We start from the raw sequence: 16,290 nt of genomic DNA, 5'->3' as shown, positions 1-16,290 counted from the left end.
CATTACCTGCAAAGTACAATCAAGAGAAGTACAATAAAAAGAGGTATGCCTGCATATTGGTCTATATTATCCTTTTCTTGTAATGTCTTTGTCTGGCTTTGGTAGAAGGGTAATGCCGTTTCATAGAATGAGTAATAAAGTGTGCCCTCCTCTTCAGTGTTTGAAGAGTTTGAAAGGATTGGGCAATATAATTTTTAAGAGTATCAAATTCAGTTTCAAACTGACCTCATTACAAATCCCAGTTGTGCCACTTTCTAACAATGTGATCAATTACTAAATATCTCTAAGCTTCAGTTTTCACCTAAGAATAAAAAGTATTAGATTTTCATCATTTGAAAAATATAAGAAATATTTATAAATTACTTGGTATATTTTTGCCATTTATTTAATTGCTCAATAATTGATTAGTTGTCAGAATTTTGTCATGCAATTCATGTGACAGGCAATTCAGAAATATACCACTCATTATTTAATTTATCACCTCAACAATTTGTTCCTAATTTTTTATATTCCAAGCACAGGGAATGGAGCAATGGCCATGTTCTTAATATATCTTCTCTAACCCTTCTGTTCCATCTAATTAAAATTAAAAAATATATATTTATGTTGAATGTTTTCTCTGTCCATTTAAGCACAATTTGGGTCATTAGTCAACTAAATATGCTTAATTAAGTTTTAAAATAATTGCTTTTTAAATAATTTTTTAAAAAATTTCTAACAAGCAAATATGTCTTCAGTCACCTTACATACTTGCTTTTCTGAGTTTAGTTATTATCCTCAGCTTTCTAATATTTTATGCCTAAGAATGCTTCATGGCTCTTACCATATGAAATTTAACACTTGTCCTGTGCCCATATGAAAGTGGAGGAAAGGAGAAGTATAAAAGTTTTGCAAAGCAACTATTATTTTTTTGGGGAAGATAGCCAGTTTGTCTCAGACTAAAGAGAGATAAGTATTATCCTCTTGTCTGGTACTTCTGTAGAGCTCCTTTCTTCTCTCATTCTCTATCTGCTTTCTTACAAAGGGTGGCTCATGGCACACCTTCCTGAAGGAAAACTCAAAAAGTCTCAGCAATTTCCTCACTTGGTGAGTTTAGGTAGCTTTTATCAGTGTGCCTTGGGCTCCTTTTGGTACTTTTTTAATGTATTCAGAGACAAAGAGAATATATGCTAATTCTTAATCTACCTGGAGGGAATTATCTGAAAACTTTTTGCAATATACCTTTGAGGGAAATCTAAATATCTGCACCATATAGGTCTACTGTTCTTGTTATAGAGATTTGGGAAGGGAATTTTTATTTCCATACACTCTGACTTCAATTACAGAATGACTATTATTACATTGTGTTTTCTTATATCTGTCCATCTATCATCTATCTATCATCTATCTATCTATCTATCTATCTATCTATCAAACAGATCCTTCTGTTCCTCACATGAATCTCACTTCTCTGCCTCCCATTTTCAGTTTCAATAGTGACTAATCACCCCAGATCAGAGTCCATGACATGGAAGGGTGCTTTGCTATTGGGTGATTTCCAGTTATAATCAACTATTTGAGCCAGGAATATTGTTCCAATGGTCTCCGCATTGTCCAGCTATTTGACTGTAGAAAATTAGTTTCTGAGACTTTTTCTGCATGGCTAAGCAGACACTTAGCTATTGGACCAACAATGAGGCCCTTACGGCAGCAAGGGACCATTCTATGGACAGGATTCTGTAATTCAGGGTGGTGTGCTGATAGGAACATATACCCGCATTAGCATGACTACTACTACTTTTGCATTTGAAGTAGTAGAACTGAGCTTACCTTATTGAAACTATCTGTTATGAGACTTGTGAAGGAACAATCTCTTCACTCCCTTATCCTTCTTGGAGTCCATTAAAAGCTAAATACTTTCTCATTGACTTAATCTTGATTTCTTCAGTGTTTTATTCTCTGGCCACTGCTTATTCTTGCTTCCCTTGAAATCCTTGGGCAATAAAGTCCTTGTCATTGTTTTAGCTATCACCTGTATACTAATTATTAACACATACGTATTTGAAGTTCTGACCCTTTCCTGAGCTCTAGTTCAGAGCTATATATTTAGCTATTTTCTGTACATAATTGTTTAATTACCTGCAGAAAACTCACATTAAACAATGCAGAATAGAACTCTTCATCTTTTTTTTTTAAATTTATTCACTCTGTGCATGGGGGGGGAGTGCATTATTTACTTTGTGGGGAGGGGGTGAGACAGAGTACATGGGAGGGGCAGAGAGAGAGGGAGGGAGAGAATCTCAAGCAGGCTCCACTCAATACAGAGCAATGCGGGGCTAGAACTCACAAACCATGAGATCATGACCTGAATCAAAATCGAGTCCGATGCTTAACTGACTGAGCCACCCAGGTGCCCCTGAACTCTTCATCTTCTCATCCATCTTTATTTATAGTGCCAGTAAAATATGCTATCATCTATGGTGAGGAAGCATAAGGCAAGCTGACACCCTGCAATCCACTCCCCACCCCCAGGTGGGATAAGTGTGATATTCCTCAGGCACTCCTGGCTGCCCAAGAACAAAGGAAATGACAAAAACAAATGGTTAAACTGATAAAGTCTCCATCAGTTTACAAATATTTTAGTAAATTACAAGAAAAAGGCGATCTTATCAATAGCCTAATCTCCAGAATCTCTCTACTGCTAGAGAGGAAAACAACCTTAGCTTGACAATAGCTAGGCCTCCAGTAATCTGTGAGTCTTCTTTAATGGAAATCCCTTTAAGAAACATCCTCTTGGGGCACCTGGTGGCTCAGTCAACTAAGTGTCCCACTTCACATCAGGTCGTGATCTCATGGCTGGGCTTGAGAGTTAGAGCCCTGCCTTGGACTCTGTGCTGACAGCTCAGAGCCTGGAGCCTACTTCAGATTCTGTTATCCCTCTCTCTACGCTCCCCCCCCCGCCCCCCCCACTCACACACTGTCTCTCTCTCTGTCTGTGTCTCTCTCTCAAATAAAATAAACATTAAAAAAAGAAAAGAAACATCCTCTTGACTTCACTTCCTCCAACTCCAGGGCATATAAACAGTCACTCTTCACAACCCCAGTGCAGCTCTTTCTGCCCAAAATTATAATTTTGTTGTTTTGTATTTTGTGTTGTAACATCCATCCACTTACTACTTCCATCCCCCACTGTATCTCTAAGTTGCCCTCTTAATCTATTGTCAGTGCAAAAGCTAAAAGGGAAGGTTTTACAAAGTATGCACAAAGAAGTAGCCACAGCATTCAGTGCACAGGCTATAGCAATGAAATTCACATGTTTTATTTTCAAAGCATCCTTCATTTACAGTTACGTTCAAAACTGATGAGATTTTTAGAAAAAGCCTACAGAGAAGATAATTTTGCTTGAAATTTTTTTCATTCTTGGTATTTAAAAATATGTGTTGAAAAAAATATGTGTTGGTAACTGTGACCAGTTTAAGAGTTGGATAACCTTACCATTCTTGAAATTTCTATTGAGATGAGAAAAACAGCAAAATCCTAAAATTCCCTAAAAGCAAAATTAAGAAGTCCTCATAGGTTTGATTCTCACATACCTGGAATTACATTCATTGCCTGTGAACATTTCACCCTTGCAAGTGATACAGGCTGGCTTTGTCGGAGGACTCAGAGAGTGGGTCCCACAGTACCAGCCAAAAGGGTCATTGGCTTTGCACAGGATAGAAATCAAATGTGAGCTGGTAGGAAGTGAGAGCAGTTTATTGAAGACAGAGAGAGTGCAGATACAGACAGAACTTCTGGGAGACTCAAAAAGGAAAGGAAAGTGAGTCTCCTTTTTGCTTCAGGTGTGGGTTTTTATTGAGGGCTGTGCTTTGGTGCACGTGTCTTCTCAGGCATCTGGAGTGCTTAGGGGTTCTCCATAAATCATTTATGCCCTGGAGCCAGGCATCTTGGTGAGTCAGTTTTCTTGGAAAACGTTCATGACAACCCACCTGGTCACCCCTTCGATGTCATCTATTGTGCTGGAAGCCTCCAAAGAAATCATTAACTCCTCCTTTACAAGGAGGATCTACATTATCTGTTTCATAAAGTGTGTGTAAAGTCGGGGTATAGGTCCTAGCAAGAACAGAAGCAGGAAAGGTAGCAAAAAAGCAATTTTTGTGGAGTCCTTTTGGTTTGCCTGTTTCACAAATGTAGCCCCCCTCCCCCCCGCAATCATTCATTTATTCAGCAAATACTAACCAAGTACCTAATGTATAGGAAAGGGCTACCTTCAGGAAAAGGGATGCAATCTTTAGCAAGAGAGAATGAATGCCTTTCTTCGTGGGGATTATTTTTAGTGGGGATTTTCCAGAATGCTTCTAATATAACTGAATTCCAAATATACCCATCACTCTATTTGTCAAAAATTCTTTCTCCTAAACTCTGAGGCAAAGCCCTCATGTGCATTTTTATGCATTTGTAAAGTTCCTAAGTTGTTCTTTCAAACGTTTTCTATTTAAATTGGTAGTCCCCTTCGAGTCTTAGATATCATGAGGTTTTCCTCTAAAACAGTGGCTGTATCTTAAGTTTCATTTGTTTTTTTTTTTTTTTTTTTTATTTTTGGGACAGAGAGAGACAGAGCATGAACGGGGGAGGAGCAGAGAGAGAGGGAGACACAGAATCGGAAACAGGCTCGAGGCTCCGAGCCATCAGCCCAGAGCCTGACGCGGGGCTCGAACTCACGGACCGCGAGATCGTGACCTGCCAGAAGTCGGACGCTTAACCGACTGCGCCACCCAGGCGCCCCTTAAGTTTCATTTGTATTTCCAAGGTCAACAATAGTGTATTTTACAGAGTAGGTGCTCAGTGAATTTTTGTTTTATTGGAAATAAGTAAAGGAGAATGTGGTTATTTTTTTCCCATGCGTGAGAACTTCATAAAAAGACTGTGCTGTCTCCTTGTTACATTCTTCTCCTCACAATGGTATTTTATATTAAATGGCTCATTACACAACAACGATGACTTTCCCTCTCTACCAAAGATTTAATGAGCCTGAGGGTCTCTGATGCCAGCCCCACCCAGCCAGAAGAGGCTTAGCATCCTCAGCCAGATCTGCTTGGTCTTAATGATGAAAACCGCTGGATTGACACCGAAGGCGTGAGAAAATGAAGATAAGAGAGCAGCACACGGTTGGAAGGGGAAGCCCCCTTCCCAAATCTGGATCACAGACAGGCCAATCATAGGCGTGTAGAAGAGCAACACAGCACAGACGTGGGAGACACAAGCGTTGAGGGCTTTGAGGTGCTCAACATTGGAAGCAATGGATAGCATTGTTTGAAGATCAGCCCATAGTAGAGCACAATGAGCACCACAAAGAGACCATAGGCACTGTTGATGTGGGTGTCCGCACAGGCCAGCTTCATGACATCTGGGTGTAGGCAGTAAGAGGGGGAAAGCAGGTGATTCTGGCAGTAAGGCAGCTCCTTCAGCATGATGGGGGCCGGGACGTGGAGCCCGATGCTGTGCACCACACTGGCCAGGCCCAAGATGGCAATGTGGGAGCTGGTGAGCATGGTGCTGTAACGCAGGGGGTTGCTAATGGCCACAAAACGGTCAAAGGCCATGGTCAGCAGCACAGAGGACTCCATGATGGAGAAAGTGTGGATGAAGAAGAGCTGGGCCAGGCACATATCCACCACCACCTGTCTGAGACCCAGCATGTAGAAGGGGAGCATGGTGGAGGGGAGCGTGGAGGCAGACAGGCCCAGGTCAGTCGCTGCCAGCATCGACAGGAAGTAGTACATGGGCTGGTGCAGAGTGACTTCACCACCTACAGGATCAGGCTGTTCCCTGCCAGAGAGGCTACATACATGGCACACAGAGGGATGGAGAGCCAGCTGTGCACAGCCTCAAGGCCTGGGAGCCCTGCTAGGAGGAAGGAACTACCAGTGTGGTTGGAGTCTGACATGGTGACCCAGCAGGCAGAGTTCCAGGCAGAAATGCCACCCCAGGCCCTGAAATCAGAGGAGTTGCTGCGTCAGAACCTCCACCATGAACCAAGACCTTGCAGTGACTCCCCAGAGTGTTTCCCTGACAACCCTGGCCTTGTGATTTCTGAGGTCTTTCCCCCAATTCCTAGATAAGGGCCCTTAAGCAAAGGTGAGTTTGAATTATGAAAGGAAATCTTATAATCATGGTGAGCCTGGCTCGGGAACCACACAGCAAAATTTACCACAAAAATCAGAGTTTGAAACATGGATCTAGAAAGGGTCTGAGACAATATTGGTCTCAACTCTTCACTATATACATCCTGGGATGTGAACTCTAGATCCCTATGTAGTTAGTGTGTCTGATCTGGGAGCAGAGTACAGGTCCCTCACTTCCTGTCAAGTTCTCCTTCACACTGTCTTTAAATAGGTACTTCAGGGTGGTGAATATCCCAATCTTGCAGACTGACATCTTGTTTTAAAATTAAAACAATTCAAAATAATTCCCTTTCACATGTTAGCCCACCTGTGTGAGCACACAAATACAACTTTATCACCCACATGGTTTAAAGTGTCAAGCTATGGCAAAAATTCTAGATATTTTTCCAAATATGAGTCATTCTCCAATCGACCTGTGTCTGGGGAACATTAAATAGTATGATCTCTAACTCATAGAAAATTAAAACTACCTTGAAGCTTATCTGTAATTTTTTCAGCATTATATTGATGAGCTTATAGAAATCAGAAAAAGATATTATGTGTGGAGGAATCAGAACTTAGATCCACTGATAAAGTGATTTCTGGAAAAATACAAAAATGGAGGACTACATTTTCTGTCTTTGCTGTGTTCACTCCCATGTGCTTTAGCTCCTGTTTCATTCCCTGCCAGTTGGGCTCCCTCTTATTCCATCCATCATGATTTCCATTTTCTGAGAAAGCACTCAAAGGACTGTCTGAAAGCTTTTGCCTTTCCTCCTAATCATAAACAAAGGAGGGAGATTTCTGGAGTATCCCAGGAGTACAAAACTGAAGAATAATAGCCAACAAGGACAACTTAATTTTTAGGAATCTTAATCATACATTCAGAGATTTGTTATGTTTGGTCTTTTTCCAATGATACTGATTTTTCATTTTATTGCTTTTTCTCTCATGTATTTGAGAATAATCTAGTATTTGTTCCCCTTTCTAGGATTTCCACATAATAATGAATTATGTCACTTTTTCTTCAGCAGGTAAAAATGTGCAAGTGTAATTTATTGCTTCCATATTTCACCTAAAGTAATTTACAGAATGTTCTCTGATATTTGATTATAAAGCATCTCAACCCTTAGAAGTTAGATCAGTTTTTCCAGATTAAGAAACTTAATCCTTAAGAATTCAAGTGTATAACTTTACTCAAGTCCCATCAATTGTAAAGGAGAATCTAGGACTGGAAAAAATTCTGACTCAGTATCTTTTACTCTGGATATTATTGTTTGAATGTAAAGACAAATGCCAGCTATTAACAAACATATCAAGACATTCACAAACCTTATCCTTACATTTAAGGAAATAAAAAATTCCCATGAATTTCTGTGCTTAAAAATTTCTTATTAGGTGGCCATTTCTGGTTTTCCTCTTAAAAATTTCCTATATGATGGCCATTTCTGGTTTTCTTCTTCTAGTTTACTTTATTTCCTCCAGATTAAATGCCCTCATTTTCATTCAATAATTAAACCATCTAAGGAACTGTTCTAGACACAGATATTAATAAGATCCCAATAATAAGGGAAGCATGAATCAATATTTCAAGTATGTGAAGAAAATAAAACAGTGTGGAAAGAGAAGGGCATATGATTTTCAATAGTGAGTTTAGGTGAAAGTTCTCTGAAGAAGGGAGAATTGTAGACAGGGCAAAACAGAAAGAGGGAGCAAGACTGTACCTGTCCGGGTGAGTGAGTTCTGATTGGCAGGGAATGTATGAAGGTACATCACTAGAAACCTGAAGTTGTTAGTGCACAAGGTAGCTATGAGATAGGTATTTGTTAAAGCTGGAATTGTGATAGAAATAGGAGAAGTTAAGATAATAGAGATAACCCTCCAGAACCAACACGATTACTTAAGAAAACTACATTTCGCTTGACTGGGAGTGGGGAGGTATTTTCTTCCGTGCTTCAGCACATACACCTAGTGGCTCTGACAGTGTGGACTCTGGGCTGGTGGCATCAGCAGCACAGGACAGCTTGTAATAAATACAAATCATTAGGTTCCACCCCCAACCTACATGCCCATCAGGATATCTCCAGTTGAAGTCCAGCATTTGGTGTTTTAACAAACTCTCCAGGTGATTCTGATGCAAACCAAAGCCTGAGAATCACTGAGGCACATCGTTAGTTATAGTATTTTTTTTGTAAGCAGATGAGTGCTGTCGGAAAAGCAAGGAAGCAGGAGAGAAGCAGAGGTTATGAATTAACAGAAAAGGGACATTCGTAGACAAAGAAAGAAACCTTGTTCCCCAGTGCTAAGAAAATCTGCAGTCTGCTAAATTCTGCTGCTGTTGGAAGCTGAACAGACTGTTTTAGCTCTCTATATACAGATGTATGAATTCCTAGTCAGTTACTGACAGAGGAGCGAGCATGAAATAAGACGGAGTGATTTTTGAGGACACTGGGAAGAATTGTGTGTTCAAATTAAGTGTTTGAATGCCACGTATGAATTCTTCATCCTGTGTTCATGCTGCACTGTTTCTTTAAAATTAGAAAACGATCTTTAAGATTTTTTTTTTTAACAGACTGAGAGTTCTCTCCCTTAACCCATAGATTTCAAATGTGGAGATAGAAACAAAATGAATGGACATAGTTTAAGCATAGTCATAACTTCTGGACATTATTTCACTTAGCATTTGAGAAAATGGACTTATTAGAAAAGGCCCTGAGGTGCTCATATATGTGGAACATATTATTTTTGTATACTGCATTAAGCTGACTGTGCAGAAGAAGAAGAGTTTGGTGAATTCGTGTGTGTGTGTGTGTGTGTGTGTGTGTGTGTGTTGTATGTGTGATAGTTTTTCTTAATTTTTAAGGAATACTTGTGGAATGAAAGGATTTTGTGGTAAGAAACAGAAAAATATAGGTGAAAAGACAGGGCAACTGGTTTCTGGTCCTGGCTTCAGCACGAAACACTGGAAAACAAAAACCAAACAAACTTGAGCAAACTTAGACTTAAGCAACAGCTATTTATCCAAAAGTAAGAATGCACTACGAGAGGGGTGCTAGGGTGGCTTGTCCGTTAAGCGTCTGACTCTTGATTTTGCCTCAAGTCATGATCTCACAGTTCATGAGATCAAGCCCTGTGTGGGGCTGTGTGATGACAGTACAGAGCCTGCTTGGGATTCTCTCTCTCCCTCTCTCTGTCTCTACCCCTCCCCTGCTCCTGCACACATGCTGTCTCTCAAAATAAGTAAATAAACTTGGGGAAAAAAAAGACTGTGCTGTGACCTCCTTTACAGAAACTGTTCCTTTTGGCTTGCCAGCAGATTTTCAATCAGGTATCAACCTGCAGCATCATGGAATAAAGTGGGGAACTATGGAATAAAGTGGTGGTTCCTAACACCAATGTGTTTTCTTCTGGAGTCACATTTGGATTCAGATTAATACTAAGTGTTAACAGCCAATATTCTGCAACGCCATTAATAAGAAATAAGAGAATAGATGTACACAAAGGATTCTCCTCTCATACCATATATCTACACTTACATATACAGTGCTGATTTCACTTTTCCTATTGTCTAAATAATGGAATAGGGTGAATTGTACCAATTCTCACAGCATACCAATCTCGTAGGTTTCTCTGATGATAAACTAAGACTGGGTGGATGAGTTCCTAGTATTCTGTACAGAACTTAGAAAATAAATAATCATTGTTAATATGTGTGTGTTCTTTAGTTTTTCCTACCTTTACTTACCATGCTCAGAATTCAAGGAGCTTTTCCAAATAGGATTCTTCAAAGATTTAGAAGTAATTGCAATTAACCTTGATCACTCTGGATTTGTCTGTTCACATCATCATTCTGTTACCTTCCATCATACAAATAGAAACAGACTGCCTTTTCAAACTGTCTTCACAAACAAGGAAATTTCCATTCCTTTCTGCTCCTCAAACTTTTCCTCATCTCAGCATGTCTCCCTTAAGGGGCATAGAATCCATCTGCCTAAAGTCTTAGGAAAACATAAATCAGGCTGTATTTAAGGCATTGAAGATATATGCTCGTTACCAGCTCATCTCCTAATTTTCAGCCGATCTCCTAATTTCCCATTTATTTGGTTTTATCTATTGTGACAGCACATTTGAGGAAACTTATCCAGTAGCTCCCAGATGGTACCCAAAGATAAAGAATATTTTTTCTCCATCTAAATCTTTAATACTGTACTTTTTCAGGGTCTTAAAACATATTAACTCTATTCTTAGATGAGCACTAATAAGGAACCTTGGCAAATGGCTATACCCCTTTCCTCCCAAGCCCCGTGTTCCTGGTTCACCCACAAGGAGGACATAAGAGCTGAAGACATTTCTCACCCTCCCCCAGGGTACATTTCTCCATATCATCCCTTGATGAACACAGTGGGCAGCATGGGCTTTGGGGCGCAAATACCTTTAACCATGTCACTGCCAAAGAAGTTTTGCATTGTCTGTAAAGAAACTCCATCGTGATTGGAAACTCTTTGGTCCTGTCCAAGTCTGTCTCAGTTTCTGACTCTACTTGTATTGTGATTAAAAAGTAATTAGCTGCTCGAGAGTGCAGGCTTCAACATCAGAAAGACCTGAATTGAACCTCTCAGTTTCCTTACCTGTGAAATTGAAATAGTGAAAGAAACTAATGTACAATGTTGTTGTGAGGGTTAAATCAGGTACTCCCTTAGAAAACTTACAACAATGTTTCTCAATACTCAAATAATTACCTATTATTTTATCATTATTTTTCCGTAATAACATTGTGGGTATTTAATATGATAGTATATGCGAACCATCCGCTATCATTCCTAAAAAAAACAAAACAAAAAACAAAAAAAAAAAACCGCACATTAAGCACTTGATAAATGTGGTGATGCTGATGTTGATGTACATACAAATACAACAAAGAAACTTTCTCTTGTTGCCACAGAAATAATAAGAGTTGAATTCAATGAAGGACTTTCTATCTTTGAGGAAAATAGAAATAGAAAATAGAAATAAACAGAACAGAAACAGGTTTAGCCACAGCATTGCAAACCAAGGCAGACAATTCATACTTGCCCCAAAAAATGTTTTGTAAAATTCTTTGTTTCACGATACAAGTGCAAAACAAAAAATTGCAGCTCGTTGTGAACACATTTGTCAAACCTTTGAGGATGAATGAAAGAAAATTGTGAGGCTCCCAAAGCTTTCAAACTCAACGTTATAGGTCATAAAGAAGAACTGGATGTTGAACATATTCCAACAAATAAACAACTGTAACTCTGGGCAAGATATATAAAATATGTCAGGCATTGTAAAACAGACAGTGTAGAGCTGTGGTTCCTTGTGATAAAGGAAACAGGAAGTGAGCTAGATATCCATGCAGGTTCTCTGCCAGATGGTGCTTTATAAGCTCAGCCAAGGAAGTTGAATGCAAATTGAGGGCAGCTCTCTACCTACTGGAGGGAGAAGACCAAAGTGATTTTAGAGAGTGTGAGGGGTCAAAATTTGGGGCACCTACTGGATATAAAGAAGTTGAAGAAGGAAGGAGTCCTAGAAATCTACTTAGGTATCCGTTTGAGGTTTTCACCAAGTACAAAGCTGCAAATTCATGGGTCAAGATTCCAAAAAGCTTGGCAGAGAACATCTCTGAGACAGAGTGGGCTGTAAGTTGCATGGAAATTCTGGAGGTCATTCAGTATTGGGACAACTGGAGTTCCAAAAAGGGAGAGTGGACAGAGCTCTTTGAACACCTTGGACATTGACATGAAATCCTAGAAGGGCCATACCATAGGAATAGGAGTATATGGTATGGTTTCTGATTTCATGAAATTGATTCAATATCATGTGCTCCTTTGACATGTGAAACTGGGAGTGCATCTAAAAGCCTAACAATAGCTGCCCTGCTCTTCCCAGATATGCCCCACATCCAGTGGACAAGGGTCCCCTCCCAGCTCCTTCCCCTAACAATCAAACATGCTGCACTCCAACTAATGGCTTTCACTTGCCTGTAAACCCATTAAATTATTCAAACAAACCACTCACATTCTCCTTTGGGAATGAGAGGAGTAGCCCCATCTAGCTGTTACTACCGAGCCTGCCTCTCATGGCACTTCTTTTTTTTTTGCTTTGTCCCCAAGTGTAACCCAGGTGTGCCCCTTGCCTGGTGTGCAGTTTCCTCCTTCCCCCAGTCTATGAGTATGTCTAATAAACTGCTATCAGTCCTATCTTTCCAGCATCAAGTACCATGCTTTCATCTATTTCCATAACCCTACAGTAGAAATCCCTTTCTCACCAACAAGGCGAATAGCAGGAAATTAGGAGAGAATACTGTAACCAAAGAGTGAGGGCTAATTAGCATCAACCCTAATAAGGCATACAGTCAAGATGCAAAAACGTTAACATGATCCTGCCTGCCAGCTCAAATCAGATTCTCTTTATATAGGATAATATGACCCATATTCTCAATAACATAGCATTTGCAATGCCTATGGGCACATTAAAAAAAGACAAATAAAAAGCAGAAAGATAATCAGAATAAAGTAAAACAGCTAATAAGAAGAGATTCAGGATGAAAAGAGATTCTAGAATTAGGGGAAAAGAGCCTTAATAATTTTGAAACTAAATTTATGTATATGAGGGATGAAATGATGAAAAAAATAAATTATAGATAATGGTATCCAGATTTTTCACTGCCAGAGAAAGAAATTAACAAATAAGAAATCATATTTTTAAAGTCATATACGAAAAAAAATCCTTGAAATTTCCAATTCTAATCTAGTAAAATTTTAGAGCTAAATATTAAACATTTTCAGGCTGAAAGGAAATGATGACAGGTATAAATTTGCACATATGCTAAGGGATACAGAGTATTACATGTGGCAAATGCGAAGGGAAGTATATGCAAATTGTGGTATATCCACAGTGAAATATTATTCAGCAATAAAATGGAATAATATAAAAACTACTCAAATGGAACTCAATATACTTATGCGGAGAGAAAAAAGCCAGACTGCTAGCAAAAAAGCATATACTTTATGAATACATTGATGTAAAATTTTAGAAAGATGTACACTAATCTGTAATAACAAAATCATCTCAACCTTTGATGGGTTGAGTGGAAAAATGTACCAGGGAAGAAGAACAACAGGAAACTTGGGAGTAGTGTGTATGTTCATTATCTTGAGTTTGATGATGATTTCATGGGTGTGTATGTATATTAAATTTATCAAATTGTATACTGTAAATATGTGCAATTTCTTATATGTCAATTATTCCTCAATAAAGACATGCATGCGATATTAATAGATTTTGAGGAGGGTTACCCAACATAACAGAAAATGTGGTGGTATGCTAACAAACGGCATCTTCAGGGGCGCCTGGGTGGGTCAGTTTGTTGAGCATTAGACTCTTGAGTTCTGCTCAGGTCATGATCTCAGGGTCATGGGATTGAGCCCTGAGTTGGGCTCGCTGCTGTGCATGGGACCTACTTAATATTCTCTCTCTCTCTCTCTCTCTCTCTCTCTCTCTCTCTCCCCCCCCCAACCTCTGCCTCTGCCACCCCTCTCTACCATTCACTCTCTCTCAAATTAAGAAAAAAAAAGTGTCTTCAGTACCTTGACAATAGAGCTACATGTGTGGGGTGGGAGCAGTAGAGTGGTAGCAGAAGAGGAAGAGCATTGGATGTTGCGATTAGAGTTACAAAATGAAGTAACAGTCAGATGCCAGGAACTGCCAAGTGTTCATTAGGCGCTTCAACTTTTATTGTGTTTCTGGAATGCAGGATCTGTTGAGAGATGAAGTCAAATGACAAGGGCTTTGTATGTTGTGCTTATATATTTCATCTTTCCAGTCCCCACTTAAAATTCATAAGTTCAAAGAAGTATCCTGAAATTTCCATCATTCAAATGGACCCATCCTTCTTGTGTCCTTACCGGAAGCTGTGCTGTCTGTTGTCAGAGCACCTGTGACTCACTGGGGAATTATATGCTTACAATTCAATTTTCCCTGATAATCTAAACTTTTCACACTGAGCTAGAAATATTCTATTTTGTTTTCTTTATATTTTGAATAAGAAGTGGCCTAGTATAGATGAATAAATAATATTGAAATGAATGACTCTGTAGGAGAGAAATAAAATACTGGTAGTATGCTTCTTTTCTTTTCATCTCAACATTATAAATAACTTTACAAGGTGTTCTGATCCTAAATACTAGCATTTAGGTAAAAGTCTTAGTTGACTTAGCACTGGTTATGTTTTTAACAGGGCAATTCTATCAGAGAGGTTAGCTGAAGATTTAATCCAGAAAGAAAAAGACCATGATAAAGAGAACAAATCAGTTTCTCTAGCTTTGACTTGTTTGTGAAAGCCTAGTCAGTTCTTTTAAGAATCATCTTCCAGGAGGTCTACTTTGCTTATTTTTTCTAATATTCCCTGAAATATTGAGAAAAAAATTAAGTTCTACATGACACCTATCATTCAAAAATTATAGCATGCCATGGTAAGTTTATGAGAGCACAGAATATCTCTTGTATTTATTAGGAAGTGAGGAACAGCTTTCACTTCATTCAGAGAGCTGAAGAATATTGGAAGCTGTGTCCGCCTTTCATGTATCATGGAGCTTAAAAAAAACCTGAACTGCCAAATAGTCACATTGTAATACATTTTATTATGGTAATTCAGGTATTTGTTTCTTTAAATGTATTTAAAAGTTGTGTAGTTCATTTGGTGTGTATTTTCCAGTGTAACCCACATCTAAAGTTATTACATAATTCATAAAAAAACATATTTTGATTTTAATATTTGTCAAATTTTCAGAAAATATACAAAGTAAAGCCCTCTTGAGCTAAAGTTTATAAACCTCTAGATTTTTAGTTGGAGGATATTTTAGATGTCTTTGAATTTCACTCTTCTAATCTGCTTGCTTTTTCATGTAAATGATACTCTTTCAAGTGGCTGACAGTTTCCTCTGTAATAATCTGAGTCTTTCACAGGCTGATATTGATTTTTGCAGAATGAGCAACATGTTTTTTCTCGTTAAATAGGTACTGTTTTAAATGGTATATATTTAAATACATAATATATTTCAGTCAGTTTTTTTAATAATTAATCAACATCAGATGGAAGCTGTATACTCTGTTTCCTCTCAGAGATGTGTTCAGTCAGCAGGCTGATTATCAAAACCAGTATTTTATCTCTGTGATTCAGAGTTTTTTTAGGTGGACATCTTCAGAATGCATGCCCGAATCTCTTTGGTTTTAACACTGTAGACAATTGGGTTGAACATTAGAGGAACAAGAAAGTGTAGATAGGCGAGAAACATGTATATACCTGAGCTGGTAGCTTCTTTTTCCCAAAGTGATGGATCATAGACAGGCTGACCAGTGGGGTATAAAATAGTAATACAGCACAGCTGTGGGAAATGCAGGTGTTAAAGGCTTTGAGCCCCTCAGTGTTAGAAGAAATGCTCAATACTGTCCTCAAGATTAGCATGTAGGAGAGGAGAATGAGTACAGCATCCAAAGCCAGTGTGGAGAGCATGACAAAGAGCCCAAAGCCACTGTTCACAAGAGTGCTAGAACTGGCTAGCCTTAAAACATCAGGATGAACACAATATGAATGAGACAGAGCATTCATAGGCTGAAATTGCCGTCTTCCAAGGATCAAGGACAGGGGCAGATGGAGAGCAGCACTACGTATCACAATGGCCAGCCCAATGGCCCCAATGCGCTTGGTTGTGAGAATGGTGGCATAGCATAAAAGCTCTCGAATACCCACATGGTAGTCAAAAGCCATGGCCAAGAGCACAGATGATTCAATAACTGAGAAAGTATGGATGAAGAAGAGTTGTGTAAAGCAGGTTACAGCTCCCACCTCTCTCTGGCCCAGGAGAAAGACAGCTGTCATTGAAGGCAATGTAGAAGCTGAGAGGCCCAGGTCTGCCATTGAAAGCATGGACAGGAAGAGGTACCTAGGTGTGTGGAGGCTAGGGACAGGCTTGACAATGTACATTATGGTGATGTTGCCCAGCAAAGACACAACATAGATAGAGCAGATAAGAATAGCTGTCCAGCAATGAGAGATCTCCAGTCCTGGGAGTTCCATCAGTATGAAGATGAAGTTGCTGGCATTATTGTTGTTAAGAACTGCCAT

The 16,290-nt window shown here is 39.1% G+C and overlaps 1 protein-coding gene and 1 pseudogene across 1 annotated transcript; both read right to left on the bottom strand.

Moving 5' to 3' along the window:
* Positions 1-5,001: 5,001 nt before the first annotated feature.
* On the bottom strand, positions 5,002-5,926 carry LOC125929286 (olfactory receptor 51G2-like; annotated as a pseudogene).
* A 9,497-nt stretch (positions 5,927-15,423) lies between these two features.
* LOC125916741 (olfactory receptor 51G2-like) lies at positions 15,424-16,290 on the bottom strand. Its single transcript, XM_049623046.1, has one exon. It carries the CDS (start codon positions 16,288-16,290, stop codon positions 15,424-15,426), a length of 867 nt encoding a protein of 288 aa, XP_049479003.1.

Source organism: Panthera uncia, chromosome D1, assembly GCF_023721935.1.
Source record: "Panthera uncia isolate 11264 chromosome D1, Puncia_PCG_1.0, whole genome shotgun sequence".
In the NCBI taxonomy this organism is placed as follows: domain Eukaryota; kingdom Metazoa; phylum Chordata; class Mammalia; order Carnivora; family Felidae; genus Panthera; species Panthera uncia.
This window is presented reverse-complemented; position numbering and strand designations above follow the sequence as displayed.

Excerpts from the sequence above, each read along its gene's own strand:
- LOC125916741 (XM_049623046.1), bottom strand. The coding sequence starts at position 16,290 with ATGGCAGTTCTTAACAACAATAATGCCAGCAACTTCATCTTCATACTG.